This window comes from Protopterus annectens, chromosome 2.part1, assembly GCF_019279795.1.
Source record: "Protopterus annectens isolate FY-2018-M chromosome 2.part1, PAN1.0, whole genome shotgun sequence".
Classification (NCBI taxonomy): Eukaryota; Metazoa; Chordata; order Ceratodontiformes; family Protopteridae; genus Protopterus; species Protopterus annectens.
In genome coordinates this window covers 871,495,662-871,521,817 of record NC_056729.1, presented here as the reverse complement: position 1 = coordinate 871,521,817, position 26,156 = coordinate 871,495,662, and the positions used below count along the sequence as shown (strand labels likewise).

Genomic DNA, 26,156 nt, shown 5'->3' with positions numbered 1-26,156 from the left:
TGCTAAGGAGAGTTTCGAGTGCATGCATCTTGAGGTTTAGACTTCTGGCATTGAGTAGCATTACTCTTAGTTTCTTATCCCTTGTGATACCTATGGAGGTGGGTTTGTCTTTTGAGCCTTGCCTAAAAAGGCACTATGGGGTAGCAAGAGCCTTTGAAAATATCCAAAGCCCAGGGTGACAGGTGCAAGCCGTCCCTAGCGAAGCATCATGGCTTGTTGAGCATGTCATCCCAGGCTGACAGGCATTGGATCCCCTTTGAATGACACCAGTACTTAAGCCAATTGTTGAAATTGATCATCTTGTCTTCATATTGTGGCATCATTCTTGGTGAGGGTAAGATGCTACTCAAGGTCAGGGTCATACCAACCTGGGCTACATGCTCAGAGAGCTCCTCTATGTCTCTTTTCATGTAGTCCAGGGAGTGCGTCTCAGGTCATTCACACCAGCATGGACAATGACTGAGTCATATTTGTACTTGTCTTGGAGTGACCTGAGTGCTTGTGTTATGTGGCAGATCCTAGCGCCCGACAGGCAGCTCACCGTGACCTTCTCCTTGTTCAGCCTGGTGAGCGGGACGTCAGTGTGCCTGATGATAGAGTCACCTATTACAAGTGTATCAGGTGTGTTGTTTAGCCTTAAGGGCTGTGACTGTTCGCACACTGGCTTTGTGAGCTATGTGTTGCACGTGTTTTGTTTTGGGGTAGCGGTTGCTTGGGTGTCTGCTTTGGAGGTCTCTGCTGCTTAGGCAGATTTTTATTTAGAGCCTCCGAGTATGTTTTTGTGTGTTTATGTGTTTGGTTTGCTGTCGTGGTAGGTTTATGTGAGACTGGAATTGTAGTGAGTGTGGTTTCCTTCTCCTCCTGACCGGTTGCACCAGTACTGAGTTGAGAGAACTTAGCCTCCAGTTTGGCTATATGGATGCATCTCTCACATGTGTTGGAATTTGTTGGGAGGAGGAGAGGGTTGTCTTTGTACACGAGGCAGTTGTAACATTGCCTCAAGATTCCCCGATTTACCAGCTGGACCGGAGAGGAGATTGACAACTGACCTTTGGACATGCTAGAATAGTATTGGGAATTCCTTTATAATTGAAAAAAAGGGCCAGTGGGGAACAGGGTACTCAAGGGGAGTTTGTGAGGGTGTAGTACTTTTAATTTATGAACCGAACTGTCATTTAGAAATGCCTGTACTGAAATAAAAACGCAGGAGCTGCATTTCCAGATCGTGCCCCCCTAAAACTTTGTGCTTGGGGCAACTGCAACCTTGACCCTTGCTGTGCTACTGATATTTCCATATGTTTTGACCAGCTACTGCATTGGAAAGACCAAAAGAAAGAGGTGCCTCCATTTTCATCAGAAACCATCCTAAAGACTCATCAGACAGTAAGGCACACAAGCTTCTCCACATCCAAATTACTAAACACAAACACCCATACCATATCCTTGAAATATATAGGTCCCCCTCTATGATCCAGGACATACATAGCTCTTGCATATATGTACTTGTGACACTGTTGACGTTAACTATCCCACTACAAACTGGGAATTGTGCGCAATCACAAACATGCAGGCCCAGACATTCCTGAATTTTCTTAACACAAACACCCTAGACCAGCTAGTCTGCACACCCACTAAGGGCACAGAGATCCTTGGCCTGCTCCTTACAAACATTGGAGAATGCTGCCTCTCCCCCTTAGAAAATAAAAATAAAATCTGTGACCCCAGCAAAATCTGGTACTTTAAGGAATTATTATAAGACAATATTCTTATTATTAAGTGACAGTCTGTCAAAATTCCAAGCCCCCACAAACTCTGAAGTCATGATGCCTGTACAGAATTGTTCACAAAAACCCTGTAAATCATGTTAACAGCCTGCTTAAGGCAGATGTACCTAACTAGAAAAAAGCACATGACAGACTCAAAAAAAAAACAAAGTATCCTGGTGGAATCTCAGCATTAACAGACTAAATAACAAAATAAAGAAAGGCATAACAAAAATTAGGAAGTGCAAGGTTAAAAACCCCCTCTTTGATCTAAACAAAGAACTCAAGTCTACCAAAGCTAAGCTTGAGGTAGAAATAGCCTCACAGTCCATGGACAATCACAAGGCTTTCTTCAGCTATGTCCACAACCTCAAAAGGCAATACACAGCAATGTGTTCCATTCAGGCCAACATCATAATTGTAAATAATTATACATGGAGCCACCTACACTGAGCCAGAAGATATAGCAAATTTAATGGCCAATAAATTTAGCACAGATTTAATCCCTTCTCTCTTCCCACAATCACTATCTCACAAACAGGTCCTCAGTGCAGTCTGCATGGCTAAGGACACTACATTAGTAATCAGTGTGCCTTGATAATATCCCAGGATGCCTCCTTAACAGCAATGAAACATGACCTATCAGAATCACTTGAATTAGTATTTATCTGTAGAATCCAGACATGCTTTGTTTCAGGTGAATGGAGGACTGCAACTGTCATCCCTCTGCACAAGGGTGGTCCATCTACAGACATGGGTAACTTCAGACCCATAAACCTGTCAAGTCTCATATGCAAGGCCATGGAATGAATTGTTATGAAAATATTGAACAATGACAAAAAAAGTCTTCATTCACTGGATCCAACCCAGTTCAGTTTCATAAAGGGCAGGGCTGCTGGACTTCTTTGAGAAGGCTACCAAAGAAATGGATGAGGTAAAAACAGTGCATATTGTCTATCTTGACCTGGACAAAGCATTTGTTCTCTCTTGAGCATTGTCCTTGTTCTTTGCCTAGGATATCAGATTTACTTGAAATCTGACATTGACTATATCCTCCTGAGTTTGCTTAGTTTGAGAGTGCATTTATACTTTTGAGAGCTGCACCTCCTATTTTTTTCCCATGATTTTCTTCCTTCTGTTATATAGACTCTTGATGTTATGATTTCACTGGGATGGTTTGTTTTTTTAATTATTTCTGTACTTATTCCTGGTGGATACAGCTGCCTCTATGTAGATGTTGACATGCTTATATAAGGTTTCTGTAACAGTTCCATGTAGAGAGCAGCACTGTTCTCAGGGTTTAGGGGGCTTACAATGGTACCAGTCTATCCCTTTATACTGAGAAGTTAGCCTTAAAGTAACCTGGAATGTTTAGGAACTGCTCTACTTCAATGGAGACCATTTGTGCTGTGACCTTACCAGAGAGGACATCAAACAAGGCTGTATGCACCACTCTCCTGTTTTAGTGAGTACCAGATTCATTATGTTTGTACTGCTGATCAGTGTATTAACAATCTGGCCCAGGGAGTTTGTGTTTACCAAGTCCAGGAATCTCTGTGCCTGCACATTTGTTGTCGTTTATGATTCTCTGTTAATAGTGGGGTAAAGTCATGCCATGAATATGATATTGGGTTGGATGGTAAGCTTAAATATTTTATTGGTTTCCTGCATCATAGAGGGGAATGTGGTATGGAATTCTGCCTGTAGTAATTGGAACATGGAGAAGTACATCATCCTGTTTGAACAGCCATGAGGTATTTTTTTTTTTTTGTAAACTGAGATACCTTTACTCCCTGCTTATATAGTAGTTGTAGTACCTAGTCAAAATGTGTGGAAGGCATTACAGCCTTGCTCTGCTGGGGCTCTCTCCATGGTTTTAAACCATGTCTCAGTATCCTCTTTAGACCTAACATCAATGCCTGCTGTGACAAGATCGCTCTTAGGAATCTACGTGTGTGAAAATCCTCAATTACCTGCATACAGCCCTTGAGCTTAGGTCTTGGGTCAGATGTACTGTGCATGAAGAAGAATCTCCTTAGCTTTGGCATACTGGGCAGACATAAGGTATTTTGGCTGGATAAGTCCCATCTGTCAGCAGTACTGCCACAGTGATCTAGTCAACCATCTCCAGTTATGGTAAGTTTTCCTAGGTTCATACAAGCTTCCTTGGCTATTAATTTATAAGGATCTTAAGAGGCCTAACCCTGCATTGTCATGGTAATTATGAACCTTAATGTTTTACAAAATGAATCTCCAAAGACTGGATGCGCAATATTTGTTGGGTACTACTATGTTTCCCCTATTCATGAGAGCCATTGGTGCTAAACCAGGGGTAAATATGTGTTTACCCATCCATATGTCTAAGCTACAGTACATTTGAATCGAGTAACAGAAGTACTCTGCTTTATGTGAAAAAGAAGCTGGATCCACAGAAGTGATATTCTCTGTAATACATAACTCTCTCTCGCCAGTGTGCTCTGTTAATCTTGCAAAAGAGATTGAAGCCCCTTGAGCAGCTGTTTTTGATACCTTTTGACTTCCAAATGTGTAATACAAGCAAAATCACACATGCACAACACTAAATCAACCTCCTGCTGAAGGTCATACTCTAACTCTAATCCACAAACCCACACACTCTATTGAAAATTTTGGAAATCCACTTTAACAAAATGACACACTAATTCTCAAATTGTTTTGACCAAATGTCATGTTGACAGCATAGTGATCCATATGTACACATACATATGTATGCACACACCTATGTTTCCATCTAGTACATAAAAAATAATGTACACGTATAAAATGCTAACCTGTTTGCTCAAGCATATTTTGTGCTGCTTACATTAAAGGTGGCAAAAGTTAAATTCGCATCCCTAAGTGTTGAAAGTGAACTTTGTTTGAGGGGTTGACAGACAGGCTAAAAGTGGAACATGTAAGAAGTGATGTGTTACAGACAAATGGACTCATCAAGTCATGCAACTACTTAAAAGTGAATAAATAAAAATAAATAAAAAAAAAATAAGTAGGCTTTGCAAAGTATTATAGGTTCATAGGTTCATACTAGGCTATCTGCCCAAGGCTTTGTTAGGAGAAGCCCCATATTTTTAATCTGCTTAGTGCCCCTGCTTGACACAAACTTGCCCATTATTTTGCTGTGCCTGTCGAGCAGTGTGACACTGAGGTAATCCTCTTTCATCTGGGACAGCCCAGGGTGCTGGTCTCCACTCCCACAAGGCCTTTTTTGTTCCGTGTCATGGTGATTTGGGTGATATCCCTCTTTGCCAGCACGTCTATTAATAACCGTGGTATGAGGGTTTAAGTCTCGCCACCTGTGGTTCTGAGCTTGTCTTCCGCCTTGTGTGAAGCATGGGATCTCAATCTAGGTTTGACATGGCCTTGTATGTCAGGCACAGGTATCACCTACAGGCAAGCTGCCTGGTCTGAATGGAGCAATGTTCTTTCAGTCGGGCAGCATAAGACAGATTTTTGAGACCCTGCTCCCTTTTTTGAGGGCCTTTTTTGGCCTTTTCAGCTGCTGCAAGTGCGGGTCAGATACATTCGAGTGCCAGCATTGTACTCAATAATTTTGCATGATGTGGTGGTGATGAGTATATGATGATGTGAGTATATGTGACTCCCTTGATGTAGATATAGATGTGATGAGGATGATGTGGAAGGGGGTCTAACTACTTCAACAATATGTACTGCAATAAAAAGCTAGAGTCAAGCTATGTCCCCAGGTGTCCACCTTCTTCTACCTTCAGTGCTCAGTGGTTGCCACCTATATGGTAGTAAGGTGACCTATCGAGAGCTAGATAGGTATTTTTTTGGCATTTAATTTATTTGGCTGTTTCTGGTTTAGCATTTCCGTCGTTGGCAAGAGACTCTTCTGAAGGATATCTGTGAGATGTGTTTCTTCGACTCTGCCAGTTTGCAGTCATCTGCATCATTTGCTGTCATTGGTTGTTCATCTGCAAATGAAATCAATTACGCCCTCCTGTGTTTGCTTGTAGAGTGGGAGCCAGACACCACCGGAGGGGGACAGGGCTTTGAGTCTGACACTTCCAGGCTTCTGGACCCTGTGGGTTCTGTCACTCAGCTGGTTTGCAGACCATGGGTTCTTTCACTGGTAGCGTTTGTTTGCAACCCATCTTTTTAATATGAAACCTGTATTAAAATATGAGGTTTTTTCAATTTGCCCCAAGTGGGTATTGTATCGGAGGCCCTTGCCAGGTTGAATCCTCATCAATGGCCTTCGAAAAATATTTCGAAAAAGTAAACCAAGTTAAAAAGGCATGATCAAGCCAAAACAAGGTGATCCAAAGTCCTGCAAATTCCCTATGAATTATATTTGTCTGAATTATGATCCTCTCCATGGCTTTGTCCATAAGATATGGCTTTGCAAATAAACGGGTAATGCAGTAGTTTCAGGGTGGTCGGTGGGCACAGTGGGAGGGCAGAGTGATGTCGCCAGGCTGGGTGCCACCCCAGGGTGCGCTAAAGAGAGGGCATCTGTTAAGCAGGCGGGTTTAACTGGTGGTTTAATTCTGATGTCAAATTACGGAGGACACACGGGATCACCACATCCCATGGTGGTTATGGTTTTTGAGAGAGAGGCCTGTTGGCCACCTTGAGATGTTTGGGGATGTAGAATGAATTGATTCGTTTGGTATCTCTTTCTTTGGGGGGGGGGGAGAGTTGAACCTGTCAGCCAGTATATTGGCAATGTCTGTAGGATCAGTAATCTATACATCATTTCATTCTAATTAATTCTGAGCATAGCATATCCTTTCCTCCCAGGTTTCTTTATAACCAAAGAAGGCCTTATGATTGTCTTTTGAGTCCTTAGTTATTTTTCTCTCAAAATTTGCTTTGGATGATTACGGTTACACATTCCTGCCATTACTGGTGCTTGTATGCATGAAATTGTGTACTTGTGCAACATCAAAAGATTTCATATCTTGGAATAAAATAAATCATGAGATATACCATATCCATACCAACTTGACTATCCTGACCAGAAGAATGTAGAAGAATCCAGTCCAGTTCTGCATTACTCATAATTGAACATCATGCCTCCCTCAACAAAAACAAATGGCACTTTTTGTTTAGGGGTGCTTGTGAAATAGTGATGTCCCCGTATAAGTGTAGGCTAGATAATGCGTTAGTGTCCTTAAAAACAAACAAAAAAAAACACAATCCTGTAGCAAAACAAATGGACTTTTCTTCTGTGCTGAGTACTTTAACTTCCAAAAAGACAGCATTTATCAATGTTGACAGTCTGCTTGATACTGTACTGAATTTATGCCTTTCCATAAACATGATGTATGTGCTAGTTCTTAATTTCCAGACTTCTATCATCTTTCTGTTTCAGTATGTTTAACTGAGCACTGAGCAGACTTCTGCATTTCCTGAAAATCTAAGCAATTGTTTTTGCGGTTGTGCATTAAGGCTTTTGTGTAGATTTTTAATAACGCACAATTTTGTCCTCGGTAGAAAAATGCTTTCATTTCACCATTGTTGTTCCCCTTTCCCTTACAAGATGTGCATGGGGCGACTATATTCCATAAAGCAGAGCACTTACATTCAGATTCTTTGCATCGTCACTTAAAAGGTCAGTGCATACAATTTGTTACCACTTTTTTTAAGCTACAGCCCCTTCAGGAATGTGAGATTCCACTAATGATTTGCATAATGTGTGCCTTTTCTAAGCATCCCTGTTGCCCTTAAAATCCCATTGGATTCATAACCTGGTTTATAAATTTCTTCTCATTGATTCTGCAGTTTATTTTCCTGCTACAAGATTAGAATTCAGTTGTATTCAAAATGACATTGAGCACATTCATTTTCAGATGTGAAAAACAACAGGTACTGCAAGAAAACTGATTAAATTATACACTGGGACTGTGAGGGAAAGACTCCTTAGCTTCCTGCTTTGAGACAGCTGTCTCGGTTATTAGCACTCCTTTATTAGTGGGCCACATTCAGCTTTATGGTGTTTTATGAAATTATTCTCATGGTGTTTAATTTTGTCTGCACTATTGAATTTTAAGACAAATGGATTAGCGCAGATGTCAGCAAGGAGATGTTCCAGGGAGTGAAAATCATAAGCTTAGTGTTAAGAGCCCATAGGCAGCTGGGCTCTCCCACTTGAACAGGAGATGGGGGGGAAATATGGGTTGGTGGTCTGCTGTATGTTATCAAGACACCCCTCCATCTGTTCAAAATACAAAAGTCTGTTTGCAATCTAAAACATCATTCTGAGCAGAATACTCGTAGTTGTTTTATTTTCCTACTTTAAATGTAAAAGCAGAGCTGCAGATGACACAGTGTCTGTGCTGCTAAGAAACACTTCTAATACATCCTCAAATTGAGTGGAGCTGGTCATCTTGAATAGTTGCTTGCAGAGTGACACAATGGGCAGCTTTGAGAAGAAAAATTGATAATTTTCACGGAAGAGTAATTTGAATTAGATTACACTTGACAGCCTGTCTCCAAGCACACAAGCAAAGAAAAGGAAGTCAGGATAACCTCCGAGGTCTCGTTCTGCTGAATCTTGGCTGTTGGTGCTTCCAAGAAAAACAGTTTTTTCAACACCTAATTGAGGCTTTGTAAATTCTGTGTAGTTTCAAGCAAACACAAGTAGTCATGGAAGAGAATATGGAAGAGGGACAAACACAAAAAGGTACTGTGACATCATTGCACTTGCTTTTCTGTGTTGCTATTACAAGTTCTGCGTGTGTTTTAGGAAAAGAAGCAAATATCTGACAACGATGGTAACATCAAATGAAAACATTGTTATGTTTAGACCTTGCCATTTTCAGTCTTTGGATCATTTATTATGCATGCTTTCTGTTCATATCTCCTTCTTGTATACTGCAACGATGTATCCCCTTTGTTGGTCTTTATTTATTTCGAGTTGTGACCTTTGCCAGGGGAGTCAAAGAGGCTGATATATATCAGGAGGAATCCATTCGTATCCATATTGTATGCTAGCCACTAGGGAAAGGTAACAGCTTGATTTTTGCCATCTGTCATCGAACTAGGCACCGCAATTGAGTATATTTGTTTCTGTGGCCTGCCCCCCCCCCCCCACTGTGGTGTATAACGGTAGGGGCTGTGAGTGTATTTTAAATGTTGCGTAGATCACTGGTTGTGCTGTGTTGAAAAGGGGGTGGGTCTTTTATTGATAATGAAATGCAGTGCATGTCTGTCTGCTTTTAAGAATTATCAAATTCTGCTGTGAATATACATTGGCTTTGCTACAATTGTGTGGATGCTGAAAATACATTATGTTGTTACTATTGGGTAATTACATATTTAAAAGAAATGTCTGGCTGTGCATTTTCTGTGATGTGTGACTTGATTACCACCACTCATATTAATTGTGTTTTTTCTGTTTGCGCTGTTCTTAAAAAAAAAAAAAAATTTTAGTTATACACACAAACACACACATATATGGGAGAGAGTGCTGTCATAGTATTTGGAGATGGGTCCACTTTTTCAACATGCATTCAGCAATATTAATAGCAAATTTGTATGCATGTATTGAATTAAGTAGGTTAGTATTAAACTGTAGAAATATTAATTTTGACAGTTCTGACCATAAAGAACTTCTATCCTTCATTAATTCAACATTTTGCATTGCATGTATCCAGATTTAGACATCTGCAGTAAATGAGAATATAATAACTTACATTCAGTAGTAAGATGGTGTTGAATATCTTCAGATAGAAGAATGTGTTTAGTAGTCCAAGATTTCAGTGCATAATTTGTATGTGCAACTTTAAAATGCTTAAGCTATGCTTAGTGGTATTACTTCACACATATTTTCCTTCATTCAGTAGTGTTGAAGACATAGATCCCTACAATAATCATTAAATGTCAGCTTTGCTCAAAACATTTGGTTAAATGGGAATTGTACTGAGGTTTTTTTGCAATTATTTCATATCCTGTTTTTCAAGCTTTCATCTTTAGGTGGGTGAGCACAGGTGTCAGAAACAATTGCTTGTCACAGATGTTGCACTGAGTGACACAGTGCAGTTTGATTGTTAGCATTGCATGTGGTTAGTGCTAACAAGAATGTAATACTTTCACACCTTAACGCATCATAACCCCTTCCCATTTGTTTTGCCTTTCACAGTGTTCCATTGTCTACTGATGCCTATTTCTGCATCCTGAAAACAAAGGACATGCAGATACCACTCATTTTTTCAACGCTACTTTTGTGCAGAATAGAGCAGTGCTTTACATGCCTGAAATATACATTCCTTTGAAAAAGTTGTGCAGTGGAGGATGGAAGTGAATGGCTTAGAACAGATCACCCACTATAGGGGAGGCTGACATCAGCTTGCCCAGTTTGAGGGAAGCTGACACCAGCTCGCCCACTCTGGGGCAGCCTGGCACCAGCTCGCCCACTCTGAGGCAGCCTGGCACCAGCTCGCCCACTCTGGGGCAGCCTGGCACCAGCTTGCCCACTCTGGGGCAGCCTGGCAGCAGCTCGCCCACTCTGGGGCAGGCTGGCAGCAGCTCGCCCACTCTGGGGCAGGCTGGCAGCAGCTCGCCCACTCTGGGGCAGGTTGGCAGCAGCCTGCTCTCTCTGGGGCAGCCTGGCACCAGCTCACCCACTCTGGGGCAGCCTGGCAGCAGCTCGCCCACTCTGGGACAGGCTGGCAGCAGCTCGCCCACTCTGGGGCAGGCTGGCAGCAGCTCGCCCACTCTGGGGCAGGTTGGCAGCAGCCTGCTCTCTCTGGGGCAGGCTGGCAGCAGCTCGCCCACTCTGGGGCAGGCTGGCAGCAGCTCGCCCACTCTGGGTGGGAGATAGTGCTGGTTTTGGTCTTTGCACAGTACCAAAAAGCATATGACAGTGGATGTGGGCTTGGTGCTTCCAAAGTAGTGGTGGTAGATCTAGTTAGATATGTGTGGGAAACTGCCTGCCCAGAAACAGCATTGTAGACTCTCAGCATAATAAGATTATTCACTTCAGCCACAAGGCAGGTTAGGCGTAATTATAAAATACTCCCATTACCTTTATCTAGAATGAAATGGATCCACTGGGGGGAGTGCAATGTTTTCACCTGAACTGAGAATAGTTAGCATCTATCCAGAAGAAGCAGATGGTACTGGTCAAAGAGAATGAAGATCCTCAAGTTTTTCCAACAAAATCACTCCTTCCTAAACAGCAGCAGTAAGGATGAATATGAATGAAAGGAAGGCCATAGACGTTGCCATGTATGTTTGGATGTCAGCCCCCTTTAGTTGGATATTGCTTAATGCAGGTAGGTCCCCACCCACTGCATTCAAGAAGTAATGTGTTTAAAACTTGTGTTGGAGCTGTTGATGGTTGGTAGGTACAGGTGGAAAAAGTACTAAAAAATAAAGCATTTCAGCTCATGATGAACAAAATATGTTAGTTCCTAGCTGTGCATTAGAACAAGAGTAATGATGCAGATTGTAACTGCTGATATGAGGAAAAACTGTGACATGGCATATTAAGTATTCATTAATGAGGGTACTCTAATTGGTTTATTGATTTCTTTTAATAAACTATTTAAAATTGTGATGACCCAATACACTGTTTGCATGCACACGCAGGGCTACATTAGCTGTCTGACAGCACTCCACCTCCTCCTTAAATTGTATGAATTGCGTTTTTCTTCCATTGATTTTACATGCCATCTGCAAACGTATTCAAATGCAGATGATGGAAAACCATGATTACACTGATGCACACCGGTATGTCTTTGTAAGAAAATTAAAAGCTAACTGACATTAAAGAGCACAATTGATCAATCACAGCTGTTGAGTAAGTCGTCCATCATTTGTGTAATTGTTCCATCTGCAACAGATATTGGTGTGTGAGTTGTGCACCACTGTAAAACAGATGGACTGAAGGAAAAATTTGTGATATAACTGAATTCACAGCTCCAGTACAACGGAAGCATTTTTTATGACAATTTGTTCAGTTTGATCATATGTTACATTCAAATAAAGGATGATTGACTGACTTCCTTTCCAAAATATATGCCAAAGTGAATGATCATGCGGTTAGAGTTGTGGCCTGGTTTGAGTTAGGTTTAAAGATTAGGGTTATTAAGTAGCTGTGAACTGATTGTGTTTGGTATTCTTTCTTTCAGTGTGTATTTTTTTTCAGCAATCTGAGCTTCAACATTAGTGGTTTTCCCTAATGTGAATTCTATAAATCTACATTTAATGATATGGTATTTGATGAAATGAATACTGATCTCCAGCTATAAACAATCACACCTACAAGTGCCAATGTGATATTCTAGGCCTTTCTTTTTTTAAAAAAAAAAGGTGCCTGTTCTTCCAGTTACAGTTGCCTCACCTCCCCCATTACAAACAAATTATCCATAACTATGTTCTACATCTACTGATGCACATCTGTTCCTATCCCCTTTCTGGCTCTTAACAGATTGCTATGTCGTTACACAGCACTGACATGTGCTCTTTTCAAGTGTCCTTGATAAAAATAAATATGTCAACTGCTCTTTTTTATTTCTTTACTTTCATGTAAATATTTGTTCTTGCCCCCCTTTGATGTCATTTTACACTATGTACTATCATATTTGCAGCTTCAAATGCCCTAGGGTAGAGGCAGGCATTGGTTCTTTCACTGCAAGCTACAGATAAATAAAAATAACCATCCTCTTTTGACATATTCCTTTCACTCAATTAAATGACCCACATTTTCTGGAGCTCTCTATTTGATTTCTGTGCACACCTACCTTATTCTACCTGTTACCTACCACTCTGAGTTATGCGATCACCATTTGCTCTGAACTGAAGATGAATTTTCTAGTCTTGAAATCAGAATCAAAAACAGGAGTAGTAACTGAAATACATGTTATTGATGCTCTGTTTCATTGAATTTTTGTTATTTTTTTCCAGCAGATACATTTTGTCTGTTTTTCCTTAATATGAATACAAGCACTGCATGTCTGCATATTGGCAGTTTTTTCCTGAAGGTGAATTTTGCCAGTACTGTCTGAATTTGCTTTCCAGAGATAAACTGCAGATGTGTCCATTATATAAACACATTGAAAAACTCCAACTCTTATGTTGTGTGTGTGTGTGTGTGTGTGTGTGTGTGTGTGTGTGTGTGTGTGTGTGTGTGTGTGTTTTTGGAGTGTGTCTGATTTTGTAAGTTGACCATTGCCTGCTAGATGCCCTTCCTGTTATTACCAACCTCCACTTCTTCTACTATCCTCCAGTTATATTGTCAGCCCCCAGGATGGTGTTGGCAAAGTGAGCTAGAGAGTTTGTTTCACCTAATATGAGAGGTTGAGAAGAGAGAGAAGTGACCCATGGTGTCATATACGTTTGAGATATTTATACCCTGAGCAGTCCCAGATATGTTCATAGGTAGGTACTAGGCTATTGGCCCTAGGGCCTATATAAGCCTAGCCAAACCGTACCCTGGCTGTTGTCACCCAAGAAAATTATTTTCCTGTGCCCCTGTCAAGCAGAGCCACAGAAGTGATCCCCGGGGTGAATTTCCTATCTCCCATCCAATCATCAAGAGTTTTCTTGGAGTGCTAATGAGGAGCTTTGTTTGATATAGATAGGTAGTTTGTTCCAGAGTATGGGAAGTCCCTGAGACAGGAATCTATCCCTCCAGCATGTTCTGTCTATTGTGGTGACAAAAGTTAGTTCCCTAGAGCATGTAGCTCGGAGGGATTGGGATTTCTTTAAGTGGAGCATGTCCAACAGCTCTGGGTTTGACATAGTTTTGTATGTTAGGCAGAGATCGCCTCTGAGTAGGTGATATGCGACAGAGTAAAGCTGGAGTTTTTTGAGACTGTCTGCGTAGGGCATCTGGTTGAGGCTGGTAATCCTCTTTGTGAGGTATTTCTGTGGCCTTTCCATTTGTTGTAGATGTCTTGTGAGGTACATACCAAAAGGGGCATTGTACTCTATAATGGGTCTAATGAGTGATGAATAGAGGGGAACAATGACCTTTTTTTCTGGATGAGAAACCTTTTGTGATGAGGTGTGCCACGTAGATGGATTTCCTGACTACTGTGGCAATGTGATTATCAAAGGAGAGACTACTGTCCACCTGTGTCCAAGGTCTCTTATCACACTTTTGGTGTTAAGTAGACTACTGCCTGTGTGGTAGTTCATGGGTACTGAATTTTTACCAAAAGGGATGATAATGCAACTTTTGGCATTGAGCTTGAAGCCATGGCTTTGACACCAGGCATCTGTCTCAGTGAGGCCTTTTTGTAGGATGTCCACATCGTTAGGAGATTTGATTATGGCTTCTAGTTTGCAGTCATCTGTGAACTTTGTTAGCCAAAGACCTTCTGTGTTAGCCTGTACTTCAAAGAAGTAGATAGCAAACAGGAGAGGACCTAGGACTGAACCCTTTGGTTCTCCACTTGTCACTGGTCTGAATTTGAATTTAAAGTCTGCTACTTTCACAGTGTGGGTTCGGTCAGTGAGCCAGTTGGCAAACCATCTTGTGACATAGGGATTTATACCTAGTTTAGTGAGTTTGTTTATAATTCCAGAGTGGGGGATGGTATCTAAAGCCTTAGCGGGATCTAGATAGGCTGTGTGTACCACCTTACCCTCATCTACAGCTGTGTGTACCACCTTACCCTCATCTATAGCTTTGGTGACCACTTCAAAGAAGTCAATCCGGTTTAGGAGACATGATCTGCCTTTTACAAACTCGAACTGGGTAGGGTCCAGAGTTTGGAGATTACCAATGTCATTGTTTATAAGTTCCATGATGATACGTTCCATAGCCTTGCAGACCAGGCTCGTCAGGCTAATGGGGTGGTGGTTTCTGGGGTCTGTGGTGGCTCCCTCTTTGTGGAGTGGGAGACCGTTGCTGTGCGCCATTCAGTGGGCACAAAGCCTGAGGTGAGGCTATGATTGAACATGGTACTTGGGTGGGGTGCCAGTTCATTCTGTAGTTCATGTAGAATGCAGCCTGGGATGTTGTTTGTTCTGTAGTTCATGTAGAATGCAGCCTGGGATGTTGTCAGGTCCCATGGATGCTGTGTTCTTGGCTTTGGAGAGTGTGTTTTTTACCTGTGCAGCTGTGATTACAGGTACTTTGCATTCTTCCAGTATAGAGATGGGCCTTTTAGGGGATGAGAGAGGGGTAAAGGTAGCACTGAACCTATCTGCCAGGATGTTGGCAATATCAGTTAGTTTTGTATATTTAGTGCCACTGTGCTGTAACACATGCCATGCAGGGCACTATGAGAGAGCCTACAAGATGACATCCCTCTTCAGTATCCACCTTCCTTCCTCGGCAATCATAACTCATCATTGTCCTTGTATCCCCTCAGAATATATAATCTCAGTAGGCTTTCAGCATGTCTCACCACTTTCTGCTCTGAAAAAGGCATGCAATCATGGACTCATCACGTGTAGTTCCACCCATTTTTTTGTCTCTGCAATGCTTGGACCACTGGTCAGGTTCTGGTCATATGAGACATGTTCCAGGCTTTACCCTTCCATGCCATGGAATTAAATAAAGTTTTATAATTTGTTTAATTTGATTAATGTAAATTAAATGCATCATAATTTAGTTAGTTCCATTGCATTCATGAACTGGTATTAAATAGTGAGTTTCTAGCAACTGCCCATTTACAGTATTGTTAGTTAAAATCTTGAAGCAGACATTATTTAGAACAGCTGATGAATACAGTGGCTGTCATATTCAAACCCAGTCCAGCAGTCATTTATACATATTCAGTTGGTCCATTAAGAATTAACAAATAGCTGTTACTGTGTTGAAGTAATTTGCTAATATTGCTCTCCCTGCACCATGTAAAGGTAATATATATAACATTAGTCACACAGTGACGTGTCTGGCTTCCTTGATGTTTGTGTCAGATTATGGATGTAGGGGACTGCGAGGTATCTGCCTGAATCGGTCCATTCTATCATGCATTGCTTCTCCTTGCCAAGATACTGTGATGTGTAATGAAATAACTCTTTGAGAAGCTGGTACAGTAGTGTTTATTCATTTCTCTTGAGCAGGAAAGTCAGACTGGACAGTGTCCATTTTTAGCTGAGAACCAGGGAGAAGAGCTCCCCCCACAGTACTTTGTAGTTAACAAGTGAATTTCAGACAGTTCTGAGAAAAAGAGTCAAGTTTCTCATGAAACAACAAACATAATTACAACTCTGGTATATACAGTAAAGTATTTACATCAACAGTAATAGGTCTACACAGTTGTTCCAGCTGTAAAATCTTGCAGAAGTAAATGGATCGATGCTGCAGAAGGGAAGGGTTATTGTAAAGAAGTTTAATGTTCTTCCATTTCAGTAAAGGAAGATTTGAAAGGTGTTCAAGATACATAATGAAGATGGTTATAAAATTACGTAGGAAGCGAGGTTTTAGTACTATACAGGTTTTTAAAAAGTTTGAGAGATACATTAGTCATCAAATTATGTAGGAGGGGATGGAAGATATTAGCATTGTACAGAAGGATAGTGGTAACAGCATATGACTGAGAGAGCATGGTATAGGATTGGTTCTCCTTTGGCTGTCTGTTCAAAATCAGTGTATCCAGAAGGTTTATAACTTGGGTGTACAGGGGATGCATCAGAGGGGTAGAACAGTGGATGGGGCACTTAGAGCATGATGAGAAGTGATGTTTCGGGGAGTGAAAAGGGATGTATTGATTCAAGTGCAGGAGGGAAAAAAGTTAGTGCTAAGCAATAAGAAGTTTCTGCTTTTACTAGAAATCTCAGTCTGGTGATGAACATGAGCATGACAAAAACATTCCACTCCCCTTATCCCACAGTAAGATATGTTAACCATTTGTATCATGGTCACTTTAGTGTCTGTTTTTCCATCCTGCATGTTATATACAGGCATTACCAGTAGCACAATAGCATAAAAGTGATTTCACCCATGATTAATTTCTTTGTTCAGACTAATTAATAAAATTATCAGTGACTTGGGAAACATCTGTTCTTTCACAAGTGGTTGCATTGTGGCTATTTTGAACATAATCACTGCATATGTTCTTGCTTGTATGATGGTTATTTCATCTCTTAAAATTTTATCCTTGAATGTTAAATTTTATAGTCTTGAGTTTGACATATGAGTAAGCTATTGCAAGAATAATAAAATAAAACATCATTCTAACAGCTAGAGTGTAATTAGATGACAAAAGCGAAGAAAATCATGCAAGTTCTTGTTGCAGACTAGAGTACTGTGGAATGCTTGGCTATTAGTATAGATTCACAGATTTTACTTTCACTTGGTGAACTGAGAGAGATTTTAGTGGGTGGATATGCCACCCTGCTGAATGAGGGCCATGCTGTTTACCACAGGAGGACATTGTGGCCACCAACCTAATTGTGAAGGATGCCAGTGTATTACATTGTTTAACAGGCAGTGGGAGCTGGATCCTTGGGTAGGGGATGCTTTGTGTGAGGACCCTAGATCTAAAAGAGATCTTGGTTATATCGCAGTGAAGGTTGTTGTCCTTTGCACATTTTTAGCATTACTAGCTTTGTTTCTAAATTTTCCTAATAATCCATTGTTCATTTTATTTAATATTTAGGAATTGCTGCAGAGTTAAACTTTCAGAGTGAAATGTGTGTCAAAGAGGTACATGGTGCCTTAAAAATGGGAACTAAAAATAGCCCAGATCACCATATTTTATGTATATTTTCATAGATTATTTGCATTGAAGTATATGGGCGGAATAAGTATAACCAATGCTGCTATTATACAGTTTTGATTATTTTAGTGTTTGATCCAAAGTATGCATATGGGATATTCACATTTACAGGAATTTCCTGACAGTGGATTTAGCTCTGTATTTTAATGTAATGTTTATCCTGAAAGATAATTCTTCTTAATAAGCCTGGTTTGACTGCCTTGACTGATTGTTGTTCAAGTAAAATGTTTGCTGAGTTAAAGGAGAGAAGTTGAAAAATGTAGATAAATATACCTAAAGAAGTTTAATTAACAGCAAGTTGCAGAAAAACATCTTGCTAAAAGTTTTACAGAGAATTTCTACCTGCATTCATCATCATAGGGAACTTGGTATAAATGAACATAATAAACTGAGGGACTGCTGAGTATAGTGGCTGGAATTCACATTTGGCATTGGTTATTTATTTGCAGTGGTTGTATGCAAGGGGTCTATATTACGTTGTTAAAAAGGGGATTCATCGAACGCCTTTTCATTGACACGTAAACATTAAACTACCAAAACTCCGAATGACCACTTCAGCTAATTTTTTTCCAGGTGGGAAACAACACTTGGCCAACCAAAAAAAAACTGTCAGATCCTACATATTGGGGGAGCTTCGTCCTCCACACCCCCGCCAACTAAATATACCAACTCTGAGATCACACTACATTGGAGGAAAGGGCAAATTCCCATTCATGACCAAGCAATTTTTCCCCTGGGAAAAAGTTCTCTGAATTGGCTGTTTGGAGCTTGGTAGTTAGATGTTTACATGTCAATGAAAAGGCGTTCGGTGTGTGTGCTCATGCATGCGTTTATGTGCGTGCGTGTGTTGGGAGGTGGTGCTGCTATATCTCACCTGACATACCACCAGGATAGATTTTAGGTGTACATGATAGTACGTTCTTTAAAGATGTAGATTAAGATTTTGAACCTGCTTTTCTCTATTTGTGTGATTACTGCCTTTTCCCCCTTGTTTGAATTTCACTGCTTTATTATCTGATGACTGTATTTTAAGATATGGAAAGCTGATGTAGGACCTGACTGTATTCTTATTTTACACTATTGTCTGAAATTAGTTCGGTCATGTTTCACAGAGGAGACTTTACTGTATGTTTATAATCATTTGTGGTAATTGTGTACATAGAACTGCAGTTGTTAAAGAAAGTGTTGAAATTACTTAATGCCTTTTTAATTTTATGCATAGAATATAGGATAATGAGCGATGCTGTTTTTTTAGGAAATACTGCATGTAAGTGTTCACATGAAGACTCTCTGGAATAAGACTTCTTTGTGGTTAGGTAGCCAAACTAATTTACATGCAATCTGCAAGCAGAAGTGCAATGTGGTAGAAAAGCAAAGAGCCCTGATAGTGCAGGAGGTCTGAAAGCATGGCAGATTCACCAGTACACTGTTATTATTTCAAGACAAAGAGTAACTGAACATGAAAATTAAACAATGCTTCTGCACCTAACATTAATGTACAAATGCAGTACCTCGAAACAGACCGTATATTCCACATTCAGACAGCACAACTGCAGCTGCACTCTGAAAATACTCAAGATGTTTAAGTTTGTGATTTTAGCAGACTAAGGATTATAACCATAGTGCTGAGGGCAGTGTATAACACATGAACTTAGGCATGCAGAGTGCAAATCAGTGTGATGTCTGCAGTACCGTTCAGTGGAGAACCTGAGGTCAGCAGAGGTGGGTGGCTGAAGAGATGTCCAAGAATGAAGCATACTTTTTGCAGACCGTCTAAGAATAAAACCTCATTTCTCCAGTAAATGTACAAAAAATAAGCACCTATGTAAAGCTTGATGTCAAATAAATGGTCTGTGACTACACATTTCATGAACTGTCTGTCATTATTTGTGCAGTCAGTAGAATTTATGATGATCAGACCAACTTGAGTATTTTTGCTTCACTGACAAATTGGGTACATTTACATTAAGTGGTGAAAGGACAAAGCTGTTACTTGCTGGTCATCTTGTGAGAAAGTGGGCCAGTGTGAATAGACATCAGCTAATCAGATGCTAGTAAATGCAGTGCCCTATTTTTTAACTGCCATGTATGCTGCAATTTATAAATTAGTTACTGTTCTTCATCAGTACATCTTCCATGGACTTTATAATTTTCAGTACTAATTTTAAATACTCGGAAAGTCAAGACTTTCAAGCATAGAAAACAAAGTCCAGCAGCCACCACGACTGTATAATCAAACTTTAATAGCAATAAAATAATAACACATTAGAAATCGCATAACAGACGACTGGTAAATGCTTTCATGGTTTCACAACCACTTTATCAGACCATTAATCAAACAAATCTGTTAGGGCTATTTAAAAGAGGACTAGCCAGTCAGGATACCAGAGGGGTGTCATATCCATATGCTATAAATATTTAAATACAACACAACTCCATCATGTAATAAACATTAAAATCTAGTCACAAACTTAAAAATCTAATTGGTGTTTAAGATAGTTGTGCAGCAAGGTATGTCAAAATAAATAAAGACATTGCATAATCTGTGCCCACTGAGTGGCGCAGAGCTATAGTTATCCCAACTACCGTCCCATCAGTCTGACAAGCCTTATCTGCAAGGCCATGGAATCATGGAACTTATAAACAAAGACATTGGCAACCTTCAAACACTGGACCCCACCCAGTTTGGGTTTGTGAAGGGCCGATCTTGTCTCCTGAACCTGATTGACTTCTTTGAATCAGTCTCCAGAGCCATGGACAAGGGTAAGGTGGTCCACACAGCCTATCTAGACCTTGCCAAGGCCTTTGACACCATCCCCTACTCTGGAATCATAGATAAACTTACTAAGTTGGGCATTAATCCCTATGTCACTCAATGGGTTGCTAAATGGCTTACTGATAGAACCCACACTGTAAAAGTAGCCGACTCAAATCCAGCTCCAGACAAGAGACAAGTGGAGTACCTCAGGGTTCAGTCCTGGGGCGCTCTTGTTTGGCATCTACTTCTCTGAAGTACAGGTCAACACTAAGGGACTCTGGCTAACAAAGTTTGCAGATGACTGCAAACTGGGAGCCATTATTGAATCCCAAATGATGTGGATACTCTACAAAAGGGCCTTACAGAAACAGATGCTTGGTGCCAGAGCCATGGGCTCAAGCTCAATGCCAAGAAATGTATTGTTATCCCTTTGGGAAAAACATGTATCCATGAATTACCATATAGGTGGCAGTACACTAAACACAGAAAGTGTGATAAGAGACTTAGGGACACAGGTGGACAGTGGTCACAACAGTCAGGAAATCCTTCTATGTGGCACACCTCATCACGAAGGGCTTTTCATCCAGAAAAAGGAGGTCATTGTCCCACTGTACTCATCCCTCATTAGACCCATTATAGAATACAATGCCCCATTTGGTATGTACCTCTCAAGACATCTGCAACAACTGGAAAGGCCTCAGAAATACCTCACTAAAAGAATCACAGGCCTAAAGCAGATAAAAACTCCAGCTATACTCTGTTGTATCTGCCTACTCAGAGGCGATCTCTGCTTAACATACAAGGCCATGTCAAACCCAGAGCTGTTGGACATTGCTACACTTAAAGAAATCCCAATCCCTCAGAGCTACACACTCCAGGGATCTAAACCTTGTCATCACAATAAACAAAACATGTTGGAGGGATAGGTTCCTGACCCAGAGACTCCCCAGACTCTGGAATAGATTGCCCATACATGTCAAGCAGGGTGCCTCTTTGGACCTCTTCAAGAGGAACCTTGATGATTGGATGGGAGAAAGGAAATTCACCCAGGGATCCGTCGTCAGTGCCCTGCTAGACAGGGGTCCAGGAAAGTAAATAATGTGGGAAGAAATATTCAGGGTGGGCTAGGCTTGTATAGGCCCTAGGGCTGATAGCCTAGTACTAACCTATGAACCTATTACTGAATCTGTTAATGATATCAGCTCAAACTAGCTTTTTGTTCCCCCACCTTTGCGTACGTCCACTGCACTAAACTCTCATTCTACTCTTGATAAATCTTTCTTTAGTATCACTTGGCTATTGATAAAGTAGCAATCTCAGCTTGAGTATCCAATTTATTAGTCCCTAAGACAAATTCTCAACACACTGTCACTTCTTATTCTTCCAGCAGTATTCTGAAAATACTCAAATTTAAACAAGTAATTAATTATCTTTTGTTTGACTAGTACAAAGTGGTGACACTTAATAGCACTTCATACAGATGACCTTTAGCTTCTCTAATTAGGTAAACAGTTTATAAGAACTTCAGTAAATACTACTGCATGAGTTCTAACAGCTCTGACACTGGATTTATCAACATGTATATACTTTTTTTTAACCTTTAGTACATATCCAACACAATCATGTAACACACAACAACCAAATTATAAATATTTACAGCTCTTATAGTAAAGTTGAAAAAAATGTTTGTATTCAGATCATACATGAAGAAAGATACACAAATATTCCTTTAACACTGGGCAGTTAGAATCATTTTGTAATAAATTCCACATGTAATTACTATAACAATGTAGCTCTTTGTTGATATCAGGTGGAAGCAGCTTTCAGTAGTGAAATATAATGGCTGACACAGCAGTTAACAAATGTATGACCACTTACCCTCTGTTACAGTAAGGTCTAGTCTTTCTGGTAAGATTCCTAGTATCAAGAACTTGAGTTTGTTTGGAGGGGAAATAGATGCCTAATGACATAACCTCGAACTCAAATTGGGGACAGTGGCAGTGTCATATTATGTGCATGTCGTCTGTATCATGCTCGTCACACCTGCACCGCATTCCATCCTCCCGATGCCTAGTGGCATAACCTTTAGCTCAGATTGGGGACAAATTCTGACAGTGTCATATTACATGCATGTATTCTGTATCATGTTCATCACACTTCCAGTGCGTTCCATCCTCCCGATGTCAAGTAGTATAACCTCTAGCTTAAATTGGGGACAAATCCTGACAGTGTCGTATTACATGCATGCCATCTGTATCGTGCTTGTCATACCTTCCAGCGCATTCCATCCTCCCACCTTCTAGATTTACCCTACACAGGAGTCAAATACCAAAAGTGGCTTGCTTTGAAATGACTACATGAAACTGAGAGCAGCTGCAACCAGCAAATGTGTGTAGTGACATTCTGTCATTTTGCACTTGTAATCCGAGTATTTAATAGCTGAGCCCATTGGTGCCTGCCACCTTCAAAAGATGATAGACTATGACTGTCTGTGGCTTTATAAATTACATAAAGAAGTTTTGATGCAACTGTCTTCTTCTGAGAATCCCAGCCCAATATATTTGGAAGTCTGCCTTCATCTGCAAGGGTCTCTCGACTACAAAATCTGCCACCACAGAAGGTTTTCATCTTGGCATCTTTGCCAGCACTCGCGTAACGATAAAGGAGAGCATCTTCTACTTGCATACAAATCTGTCCAAAATATAAAATCACCCCCAGCCATCTTTTTCATTACATTAGCTTGCCATCAGTGGCCATTTGCTTACTGACACCAAGGCACACCCATGACGTTATGTATATTGCCCCAGTCCCTTTTGGTTTAAAAAAAAAGTCCCCCCCTTGAAGGAAGCCTGTATTCTGCTGCAGTAGCATTTGATTTATCTCTGGGAGTACTCGTGAAGTTTTGAGCTGAGTTCCAGCCTGCACCAACAGTGCAAGATATGCAGCTGGCGAATACCTAGTTAATTCAGGGACTTCCAGTACTCCGTAAGCGTTGAAAGCAATTAATTTTTTATGGGCAATCCCTGGATGCTTATTATCCCATTTGATCCTAAGTAAGAGTCTCTTTCTACATTCCCTGTTGGTGGATGGGTGTCCTTGTATGCCAAACATCTGGCTAAATACAGAAGGTTTGACAGGAGGCGTAGACATTTTGCCACTATTTTTACTAACAATGGAGGTTTTAACCATTTCCAAGAGGTTCATTTATCTTCATGTCTGACTAAGGGTGGAGGCTGAGTAGTGATTCCTCCATGCAATTATTAGAGACCTGGATACCTAGTCATGTGTAGGACATGACGCATTTCACACCTTGTTCAGTGATATTTTCTGCCATTGCCTGGCAATGACAGTTTAAGGAAACCAAGGCAGATTTACTCCAATTAATAGACAAGCCTGATAATCCATGGAATTCCTGAAAAATCTGCAAAATCTACAACAGCCGTGTGAGTTTCTTATCCAAAGCATATAGTTACCTGCAAACCAGGCATTTACGAGAGTTTTTTTTCTGTAATCTAATATCCCAGTGTGAGTAATGTTGCCTAATGTAAAGACTCGAAGCTTACACTATCAAAATAAACAGATACGGGAACATAGGGCAACCCCCTCTGGTTCCCATGTTTTAAAGGGTGTCAAACAGCAGTTGTCATCACCTGCACTGCAGGCTGCCTGTATATAAGATAGTCATACTTTAAAAAACTCTCCTGTATGCCACATTTATGTAGCAATCACCACATAAAATCCCTTTGTAATGTGTCAGATGCCTTAGTACAGTCTAAACAGGGCTGCCATTAGTATTGTACAGGGCTGCCATTAGTATTGTACAGGGCTGCCATTAGTATTGTACAGGGCTGCCATTGGTATTGTACATTTTTTCCTGGATTGCCTTGCCTATGCAGAACACACCCCTGTTGGATGTCTTCAATCACAGAATGCAAAACTTGCCCCAGCATACAGGCTAAAACTATAATTAGTATTTTATTTTAAGCTGGCATTAATGATATTATTCTGTAGTGCCGGAAGCACTGCATGTCTCTTCCCTTCTTGGGAAAGGTGACCATATTTGCTACCCTAGCCAAATAGAGAAGTACCCCTTTTGCAAACTCTCATTAAATAAGGTAAGCAAAGTTTGTACCAGCTTGTGAATTAGTTATAAACATATCCTCCAGTAAACCATCTGACTTGGACACTTTTTCTGCTCTCAACACAGTGATAGCCTACTTAATTTCAGATATATATATATATATATATATATATATATATATATATATATATGGGTTTATTTAGCTTCCTTCTCTGTGGTCAGAGAGATATATATGGGTTTGTTCAGCTCCCTTCTCTGTGGCAACATAAGACATGGCCATATGATTTTCTTTTAAAGGTAAGCCTACGGTACTCACTTCATCTCTGCTGTGTTGTGTATATAGCTCCCTATAGTAATGTACAATAATGATGTTAATTGCCTGTACTGTGCATCTCACTGACCTCTCTCTGTTTTTCAGTTCTCAAACAGCATCACTCTGTTTCCTTTCCTTCAGCTTTGCAGCACACGGGCTAACTTGATTGCTGAATTTAGGTCCTTAACGTTCCAGGAAAGGAATTTTACTCAACTTCTGCCTCTTCAGGTGCCATTCAGGCACTTTGCTAAACTCTCAACACTGCTAAGATAATTTACTATGCTAAACACAGGAATAATTACAGTGAAGTGATGATGGGGACTATAAGATGCCTAGACATGTATAATCTGAAGTAAGAAAACAAGTTTAGCCACCCTAGTCAAACACTTCATACTACTCATCTCCCTAACTGAGCAGGTCCTTGCATGATAACCTTAGTCTAAATTTGTGTTGACCAAGCCAGTCCTCAAGACCAGCTTTAAGTTGGCTAAAGTAGTACTTTGATCCAGTACTGGTAACTTAATCCATTGCCTGGGGATATCAGGTGTAGGAACCTATCCATCCAGCAAGTCATGTTAGATGTGGTGTAGATTTAGGTCCCTAGTACATTTGTAGAGGCACTACTTTTGTGAAGAAATTAGGTTAAATATGATTGGGACTTTCATGGCTAAAAAGCTAAACTCAGGTCACCTTAGGGCAACTGGTAGGCTATTGAATGCAGCAAAAATTGTGCTCATCATTTGGGATAGTTGGATTAATTTTCTTGGTTAGAAATTGTTATGATGATATGCTTGAATTTGCTCAGTAATGGCTTATTTGAACAGGAATCAATAGTGTGTATTTCTGTAATAATTTCTTGACAGGTTGCATTTGTTGCTGCTGATTTAAAAATATATCTTGCAATTGAGGAAATGGTACAGCGGTAGCGTTGTTGCTCACAGCAAGAGGTTCTCCTGTTCAATTATCAGCTGGAGTGCCTTCTGTGTGGAGTCTGCATGTTCTCCCCACGGTTGAGAGGCCTCCGAAAGACATGCATGAATGGGTGTGCCTTCGCTGAAGGCTGGGCGTCGGGCTGGCAACTTGGCACCATAAAAATCTACTGCCAATCATTAGCGCACCAGAGTTCCGCTGTGGCGACCCCTAACCGGGAAAAAGCCGAAAAGACAAACAAGGCTGCCAGTCTGAACTGAATTGTTGAGCAAAGAAGCATCTGTCATGAATGCAAGCACACACACACACACACACACACACACACACACACACACACACACACACACACACAGAGTTTAGTTTTCAATCACAGCCACACATGGATACAGCCCCCCCCCCCCCACACACACACACACACACACACTCTCTAGCTCTCTCTCACACAGGCAGACATGTTATACTTTTGGTTTGTTTATTTTTATTTTACACTTACTCAACAGTAAAGCCACATTTATTGAACATAAAACGGCAACAGTTTGTTTTTCTGTCCAGGCTTCACTGCTGGTTAGTATGCTACCATGAAGTGGTGGACATGATGTTTTTAGTGGGTAAAATCTGTACATTAATA

At 40.6% G+C, this 26,156-nt stretch overlaps 1 protein-coding gene across 1 annotated transcript in view; it reads left to right on the top strand.

Moving 5' to 3' along the window:
* Positions 1-7,757: 7,757 nt before the first annotated feature.
* The window catches only part of GPM6A (glycoprotein M6A), a 1,151,487-nt gene continuing 1,133,088 nt past the window's right edge, over positions 7,758-26,156 (top strand). Inside the window, exon 1 of the mRNA XM_044062515.1 lies at positions 7,758-8,448. Within this exon, the coding sequence (XP_043918450.1) occupies positions 8,412-8,448 (37 nt within the window). The 5' untranslated portion in view covers positions 7,758-8,411. The remainder of the gene's footprint in view (positions 8,449-26,156) is intronic.